At 27.3% G+C, this 9,410-nt stretch overlaps 1 protein-coding gene across 2 annotated transcripts; it reads left to right on the forward strand.

Moving 5' to 3' along the window:
- The first annotated feature begins 2,057 nt into the window (after nucleotides 1–2,057).
- On the forward strand, nucleotides 2,058–7,112 carry LOC111041010 (twinkle protein, mitochondrial). Of its 2 annotated transcripts, XM_022325143.1 has the most exons (8): nucleotides 2,058–2,536; nucleotides 2,621–2,829; nucleotides 4,241–4,532; nucleotides 4,984–5,285; nucleotides 5,350–5,499; nucleotides 6,065–6,253; nucleotides 6,555–6,878; nucleotides 6,954–7,112. In XM_022325143.1, the coding sequence occupies exons 1-8, from the start codon at nucleotides 2,278–2,280 to the stop codon at nucleotides 7,041–7,043; spliced, it is 1,815 nt and encodes a 604-aa protein (XP_022180835.1). In that variant the 5' UTR covers nucleotides 2,058–2,277; the 3' UTR covers nucleotides 7,044–7,112. The 2 variants fall into 2 exon arrangements, with proteins under 2 accessions (XP_022180835.1, XP_022180836.1); XM_022325144.1 differs by lacking the exon at nucleotides 2,058–2,536 and having other exon boundaries at nucleotides 2,629–2,734.
- The last annotated feature ends 2,298 nt before the right edge of the window (nucleotides 7,113–9,410 follow it).

A 9,410-nucleotide genomic window follows, 5' to 3' on the forward strand; every position in this document is an offset into this window, starting at 1 on the left:
CATAATAGTGGGTGTATACCGTTTTTACGAAACTTACGATGTTTGTAGTGAATTATTTTTAATTATTATTATTCCTGTAGCCATTGATGTTTGTAGTGACTTTTTAAAATTATTTTTACTGTAGTCATCGATGTTTCTATTTTTATTTTTAATTTGTGTATGGAACTATAATTTAAATTTTCGGACTTTTTGTCTGTCAATAAAAATGTGATCGGACTTTTTGTTCAACAATAAAAAAATGAATCAGGACTATTAGTCCAACTTTTTTCAAAATGAACTTTTGTCTTCGAACTTTTCGTCTGGGATTCACTACTATGATAACGATTAATGGCCTACCGGTTAATCACACTGAACCCGGTGAAATTGTGGCATGAAATATGAATGATGAATATCCCTTGGACGAATCGTGGTAAAAAATTCCGAAGTAGGTAAGTCCTAAGCCTAAAAAGTCTGAGCCACTCCGAGTTAAGAAAGTCCGGTATATATCATATTATGTATAACAATATTTAAAATAATAAATTTTAAAAAAAAAATTCAATGATTATAATAAGGTACTTAGTATCATTACCATCATATTCATATTCATAAAATATCATAGCAATTTCTCAGTTTAATTAAGTATTAACTATTTAGTTAACTAAAATGCCAGTATATAATATGTAAATTATTGTATGTATAAAAATGTTTAAAATAATATATTTAACCGATATATTTTGCCGACATTGGTGCCTACAATCTTCATATTTCTGATTTTGTCAGGTAGATCGTTCAGTTATGATTTGTATCAATACTAATTGGAAGTTTGATTGTGCATCCCATCATATTTTTTCTTTTACCTAATTTTATACTATGTTCTGGACTTTTTAACCATGGACTTTTTTTCCTAGGACAATTTTTAATTTTATCTTGGACTTTTTGGTAGTATACCCCTTTGGACCATGTGCAATGTATACAATACTGTCATTGTATATTATGATCTAAATTCTAAGTAGTAGCATCCCATAAAATATACCAATTTATATAGCCATATAGGTCAAGGCCTCAAAATCAACAGTAATTAAAGTAACAACGGAACAGTGTAGTCGAATGTATCGTATGATTGTGTGAACTCTACTTAATTCTTCTTCATCAGTGAACAGTGGTCACTAGTCAGCAATCTGCATGAGTACATAACATATTAAAGTATAAACCATTAAGCATTTAACCACTGAAGTATATACGCCATTACTCATTACTCATTAGCAGTGATTGGAAAGAGCATTGTTCATGAACACAAGTTCACACGTTCACTTTCATATTTAGTGAACGATACGCCATACGCGAACGTCACTCGTTTTTATTAAAAAAAATTAAATTTAATCAATATATGTTTAAAATATATTGATTATATATATTATATAATACAATTTTCTTATTATAATTTCTATTATAAAAACAAATTTTAAAAATAAAATGGACAGTAGAGAACGAATTCATTATTTTAGTGAAACGTTCCGAACACTGGTCATTAGTGCTATAAAGATATATTGACCTATTTAAAATATAAAATATGCTCAATTACTATCACAATGTGTGGGATAATTAATTATTAATATCGATGGCTGATGGGAAGTTAATGGCATGGTTAATGGTAGTATGGTCGCAAAATATTTAAATTATTTATTCTGTGGTATGGTAACTCATTGGTGGTATTATTAAAAATCTCTAAAATTAAAAGGATAAAATATTTATAATTTCATATATTCTGTATTTCAGTGCTTTAATCGTGGACCGGGACCATGGTGTCTACAGCTACTACTGTTGCAGTGTTGCATACAAAATTGATTAAATTTAATAGACCACAAAATCTTTTTTAAGGGACCTTTACTCATTAGCGCACTATTATTTCATTTAATGTTTTGTGCAACCTAAATAATAACCTAAGTAATAAATATCAGTTATTAACATGGTATTAAGTGTAGTGTATGACACTATGACGTATGTTATGAAATATGTTATACAGTTCGTTCACTATCTCGCTGATGGTTCATATCACGGTCTTAGGTTATCGTGTTCACGGTCTTAGAACCGTGATCGTGTTAATATGTGATGTGATAAGACATTCTATGTTTTTATCATGAATGTTGTTATTTCAAATTTTAATTTTCATCTTTATTTTAGTTCCTAGTTGTAATTTCTATGTACCTACTAAATAAATTTAAATATTGAATTTGCATTTACATAGCATTCAATTGACATTGTGTTCGTTTATTTACCTAAAAAAAAAAAATTATAGTTATGAAAATATACCATTCAATAAGGAATTGTTCAAAAATTTTTTCCCAAGGGAAATTATTTAAACAGAAATTATTCTTTAGTATTCAAAATCAAATATCTAAAATTAGTTCAACCAACCATGATAGAACAATATCAGGAGAATTTTTTGTTTTAAAATTATTAGACAGTTTCAAAGTACCTTACAAAAATCAATTTACTTGCTTATTGATAAGATGCGGTTTTTGTAATAACACATCTTTATACATTAATAAAATTACTGGTAAATAGTTTTATGACAAATCTTAAGCAACTAACTGTTAACATACTTGAACTAATTGAATAATATAAAATGTAAATGTTTTAGGTTGGTTTATTTGTACACATTGTTTGAGATGTGGTGATTGGTCAATATTTAAGTCACATGTAAATAAGAATAATGAAAAAATGATTATACCTACTCCAAAGATTTTTGAAGCTGGTAAAGATTTTAAGAATAAGGCTGATAATTTAATGTATTTTAAATCATTAAAAACTAGCAGTAAAAAGAGTATTTTAAAATCTCTTAGTATGGAGGTAATAGTTCTGCACTATTTTTACACCTAATACCTAGTATTTAACACAAATTCAAACTTTTGTTATTAACATTTGAAATGACAATATTTAAATTTCAAATATGTTTAAGTTTTGTAAGAGATTCACAAGGTTTTAAGGTGGGTTCAATTAACAACATGATATATCTGTAAAAGAGGGAATTTCAGTTTGTTAATTTGTTTTTTTTTTTATACATATTTCAAATTTACCTTTAAATATTCAATTGACGGTTGATTTATAAATTATAGCTTATATTTATAAATAATTCTTTGACCTATTTTGATAGAAGTGTGTTACAGAGAAAACAGAATGTTGAAACTCAAAACTAATCAATCAATAATGATTTATACATAGATAGTAATTTAACTTACTTACATTTTTAAATTATACTTGTCATACTTATGAATATAATATGATCAATATTTATTGTTGCAAATAAAAATGTCAAAATAAATACAATTGACCTTGATCAAATTGACACTTAAAAAATAACACCATTTTTAATGAGTGTTATTTATATTATTATTATTATTACCTATATTATTTTATTTGTTAAATAATATATAAATAATGATATTTGGTTCAAAAATGTATCTCTATCCAGTTCATATATCATACAGTTAAATCGCTTTCGTATTGGGCATTATCTTTTACCCTCCCATGCCTATTAGTTAAACTTAAATGATTCCCCTTTTTGTAAGCTTCACTTGGACAAATTCCTCTGCGATTTATCGCATATCCTTTTCGATTGTCCTACACTCTCTATAAAACGTACTTATTTAGTTTCTTCCCTTCATTCCTTAAGCGTCCCCTTCAATCTCTCCTCTATTTTAAATTTAAATTATGAACAAGTTGTTATTATTATTATTTCTTTTATTCAGGAGGCTGGCTTTGTCATTTGACCTTTTTTATTTATTTATTTATTTTCTTTTTATATAACTCGTTAATATTGTACACATATTGTTTATTTTATTTTGTTTAGCTGTAAGATACTTTAATTATCGACCTAAATTTTGTATAAAGGCTATTAATATATATACATAATATGCCCAGTTTTTTTGTCTTTTTCAATATATTTTCTAATTTTTATTTTTTATGGTAATTGCATTAAAGGTTTACATTTATTAGGAATAAATTATTTTGTGGGTTACCTCTAATTAAAAAAAAAAAATATTGTTTTCTAGTATCAACTCAACAACATCTAAGATAATATTAATTTATATTAATATTTTAGTAGTTAAATTATTAATTTCCATTAAGGATTTAGATTTAGTTATGTAAGCTTTAAAGCTTATTCATATAATTAATAATACAATTAATTAGCTATTTTGTAGTTTGTTTTATTATTACTTGTGTTTAAAGCATTATAATAATTACAGTATTTATTTTGCAGGAATTAAAAATACAAGACCTTGATCGTATTCCAGGTTTATACGTTAATTCAGAAAATAGTTCCTTGTATTTGACTATGATGCTTGATAATAAAATAATTGTTGGATATAAAGAAATTAAATTGGATTGCCTCAATCAAAATACTGTACCAGATGATTGTTGCTGGGGAATTGCTCAAGTTCCTCCATTCAATTCAAATCATAGTCAAAGTGCAATTATTGTTGATGACTTTAAACATTTATTAGTATTAGCCGGTCATCAAACATCTCATCATATTATTTGCTTACCTCATGGTATTTATATTTCTTCTATATTTTGTCAATAGTTAGTTAATAAAAGTCTTACCGAGTACAATAAACTTATGAACTAAGATTAGCGTTGTTTTATCATTATTTATTTAAATGGTAATATTTGTTTTTAAATAATTCAAAATTGTTTATTTGATAGTATATTACATTATAAATTAGTATATTTTTATAGAAATAGTTAACAGTTAATTTAAATTTTTCATAAAAATGTTAAACCTATTCATATGATTTGATCCAAAGTATATTATTAAGTGTTCTTGGATCAATTTGTAATTACTAAAGTTATACTTTCATCAATTGTATTTAACTACCTAACTACTTGATATCTTCCTATACTTTTTTAAGTATATTTTAATTCTATTTGTTTACTGTAAGGTAAATTTTAAATAATAATATTCTTAAAACTAACTTGTTTTAGTAATTTAAAATTTTTTAGGTGTAAGGAAATTACCCCAAGAACTACTGCCATCGTTGGAGTGTTTCAACAGATTAATCTTATGGTTTGGAAATGATCAAATTGCATGGAACTCAGCAAGAACATTCTCTAAGAAATTAATAGAAAATAGATGTTATTTTATAAGACCTACTGATGATCAACCATCCCCTTATTTAGCATATAAACTTGGTTTAAATATTGACAAAATACTTAAAACTGCTGATAAAATGGTTCATCCTAGTATTATTCAATTTTCAACGATACGTAATGAAGTGTATGCAGAGTTACAAAATCATGATAAGGTTAAGCATTAAAAAAAAAATATGTACAGTAATAACAGTTTAAAAATTAAAGATCTTTGTTTAGACTCTTGGAATGAAATGGACGAAATTTCCGGCATTAAATAAAATTATTGGAGGTCACCGTCGTGGAGAACTTACTTTATTAACGGGTCCAACGGGATCAGGAAAAACAACTTTTATAAGTGAATATTCATTAGATTTAGCTGAACAAGGTGTAAGTAATTCAAATTGTTTAAATTAGATATTAAAACATATTTTATTTAATTAAACATTTTCTTAAAGTATATTTTTGTTTGTTAAAGATATGATATAATTTATTATGATAATAAAATCTTTAGATAGTTCTTAGATATACACTTGTATATCCAGAAGTAATGCAGTCCAATGATAGTTTCTTGTATATTTTTTTTGTTGAGATTTTCAACTTTGAATTTAACATTATCTATGGTCTGCTCTGGGTTTTAATTTAAATTTAAAGTTTATGACTTAAAATAAATTTATTTATTCGCATTAGTTTAGTTTAAATTTAATTTATTAAAATGTTAACATAATTTTTTCTATGACTTGAAGGTAATCAAAACTATACTCAGTCATATAACTTGGAAGTACTTATCATCCAAAGTACCTATTTAAAATGAAAAAAAAATGTGTATGATAATTATTAATTTGTTGTATCTCTTTTATATCATTAAATTACTAACCTAAATACATAATTACAAAATATTTCTATTACATTTTAAATGATATTATTGATATTATTCTTTGTGTAACATATATAGTTGCCAACATTATGGGGAAGTTTTGAAATACGTAATCAACGTTTAGCAAAAATTATGCTTCAACAATTTGCTAAGGAACCAGTGCATCTTAATTTAGACTTATTTGACAAAGTAGCAGATCAGTTTGAAAAGCTTCCTCTGTACTTTTTGACTTTTCATGGCCCTCAACCACTAAATATGGTGATGGACGTAAGTTTAATTTAATAATAATTAATTTATGAAAATCAAAGTTTATTTTTTTGTTTAATGATTTAAGCATTGAATATTATACCAAATAAATATACAACTTTTTGATAAAATATTCAAGTGTAATTATTCAGATTAAATAAGTACATTTGTACAATAAAAATAAAAATATTTAAGTTAATTAATGATTTATTTAATTTTTTTTCTTATATAGATATTTTTCAAAACTGCAACATTATAAATTTGTTTAAAAATATCCTAGTTTATTACAATGTATAGTATACTTACACTTTGTTATTATTAGGCTGTAGTAAATGCTGTTTATGTATATGATATTGGACATGTGATCATTGATAATGTACAGTTTATGATGGGCATTGGTGCCAAGTATGATATGGGTTCAGAACGATTTTGGCAACAAGATTCAATCATAGCAGAATTTAGGAGGTTTGCTACATATTCAAACTGTCATGTGACATTAGTAATGCATCCTAGGAAAGAAAAGGATGTCGAACAGTTGTCCATCAATTCTATTTTTGGTACTGCTAAAGCCACTCAAGAAGCTGATAATATACTCATAATACAAAATAAAATTATGGAATCTTTACAAATTAAAAAATATTTGCAGGTATAAATATAATGCTATTATAGTTACAATTTATACTATATATTATAATGTGTATAAAAAAAATATTTTTTACAGGTTTCCAAAAATCGATATAGTGGTGATCTTGGAGTTATGTCTTTAGAGTTCAATAAACAAAGTTTAAGCTTTTCACAACAAAAGACCTAATTATAACATTTTTATAACGTTTATAAATTTCTTATTTTCTTCAATGCTTATAAAAAAATATTTTTAATATTTTTGCAAAAAATGTATGATAAATTTTCACCTATTATGCACAATGCACATTATCTCAACAATAATTATAAAATTATGTCTGTTGAATGTGTTCCTAATCAGTAATCCCTATGAAATTTGAGTGCTTAACCAGTCATTATGTTATAACAGTTAACTTTATTATAAAGTTAGCACTTTATTAACCCTTGCACTTATGGCATTCAGACATGCAGTATTTGATTTCAATGTTTTTACTCCTCGTCAAGATGATTGTGGCCTTCCGTCATGGTCAACATAGTTTGCCAGAATATTAAAGTTATTTTAATAAACACAAATACACATATTTGTTCGTGTTAACCTAAATTATTACAATGTCAAGTTTTCGAAAAAGTTGTCTAGACACAGCGTATATTTTTTGCAAATGTTTGCATACATTCTTTCTTCTTACGTGTAATATGTATTTTGCTACATTCGACACTGCATTACTTCGTCGGCAAAACAGGTTTTTCATTTTTCTCTACCCAGGCGGCTTGAGCACAACAGACTTTAAGATTTCTTTGGGGGTAAACGGAAATATATTTTTTAGCAGGTGACTTAATGAGAATCGACGGTAGGCATCATTTTCGATGCGGTTACCAATATTGGACCAGAAGCTATGTGCGCGTGTATATCTCCAAAATTCGGTCCGTGGCACTTACATGCTCAGAGTACTTTATCAGATCATCATGTTCCCTGTAACGCGAACACACCATCAGGTAAAAATTATATTTGTCGATATTGCGATAGGTATACGACACGCAAAGACGTATTTCGGTGTATTACCAATATTTCAACGCGTCTCAAGGGCGCTATGTTTGATCTATCATAGAAAGTGTCTCTTGAGTCCTGAGGCTGACGTAACAAATTTGTACGTCAAGCATATTCATACGCACAGTTTGTTATAATAAAATATTAATGTAGTATTTAATTCATGAGTGCCGCCCAGTGTCCATCTGTGTGAAATTTATTTTGTCATTTCGAAATTCTCATATTATAGCATAATGTGTGTACTGTGTACACTGTGCAACAACAATAATAATAATTTATTATAATAATATAAATTGTATTTCTAAAACCACCTTTTTCACTCAGATTCATGAGACAGTCAGAGACACTCAACACTGACGAGTAGGTCCATTGATTATAAATACTAGTATAATTATATATTTATTTATAACCAATGGTAGGTCTTACTATTCCTAGTGACCCTAGAAGCCGCCTAAACCGAACATGATAGTTTCGTGATGTACCATAAGAAGTGACTAACCCCATAGAGTAAGACTAACTACCACTTCCACATGTCACGAAGTTCCATTGATGGACATCCACTTCACACAAGTCCCCCGTCGGAAATGGTGAAATGATTTATTTTACGAATAACGCCAACCAATAATCAATAAATATCAATAATATAACATGATATTATGATAATAAACAATATTATGCAATATAAACTATGTGACAATATAAGTACTTATAGTATAGGTAACCGAAAATAACGAGATAAATAAACTAATAAACTATAAGCAATTTAAAGGCGAAGATCAAACTAGATTAGCATACCTACCTAAACATTCTGTGCATGGGTTGGTTGAGGGCTTGAGGCTAAAGGAAGTGGAATGAGTGGGAATGTAAAATGGAGTAGGTATGTATATTATGATTTATGACCATTGGTGAAAGAGTAATTTAAATAGAACTTGAGATAAAAGATCAGGTGTATCTATAGAATTGTTGAGAAGTTAATACATTAATTGAGAATCGATATTATCATTTTTGGTTTATTCAAAAAAAAGTAAAAACACGCAAATACATGAACTATTCCAGGCCCGTTACTATGTGTCCCGTGAAGAAGTGACCGCTTAGAGTCGTATACTCGTGTGATAGTACCTAGTACCTACTACTATCTTAGTAGGTAGGTATACCTTAAGTTATGAAAAAACTGCACCTTTAAAGGGTTGGTCAAACTTTTTTATTTTTTTGGTTAACTATATGGGGGTTTCAACTTTTTTTTGAACAAAACTGAACATACCGCACAGCTGCTGATGTATCTTCAAAATTGTTCACCTTTATGTCTTAATTGTTGATAAAAAAAACTATTTTATTGCGTTTATAGGCGCAACTCTGGAACATTTTTTTTAGGGAGGTTAAAATTGTTTAGCAGCACAAACCCTGATGATATATATTTTACATTTTTAAACTAAAATATGTGATAAAAAAAAAACTGAGTGGGGCTACGGATATAACATGAGGGTCCCAAAGCCCCCCGAATTGCAATCATTT

The sequence above is a fragment of the Myzus persicae genome, unplaced genomic scaffold, assembly GCF_001856785.1.
Source record: "Myzus persicae strain clone G006 unplaced genomic scaffold, MPER_G0061.0, whole genome shotgun sequence".
Lineage (NCBI taxonomy): Eukaryota > Metazoa > Arthropoda > Insecta > Hemiptera > Aphididae > Myzus > Myzus persicae.

Bases quoted from the DNA above. Each gene is read 5' to 3' on its own strand.
- LOC111041010 (XM_022325143.1), top strand. From the start codon at position 2,278: ATGAAAATATACCATTCAATAAGGAATTGTTCAAAAATTTTTTCCCAA. The intron at 2,537-2,620 runs GTAAATAGTTTT...TAAATGTTTTAG, and splicing joins ATACATTAATAAAATTACTG to GTTGGTTTATTTGTACACAT. The intron at 5,500-6,064 runs GTAAGTAATTCA...TAACATATATAG, and splicing joins TAGATTTAGCTGAACAAGGT to TTGCCAACATTATGGGGAAG.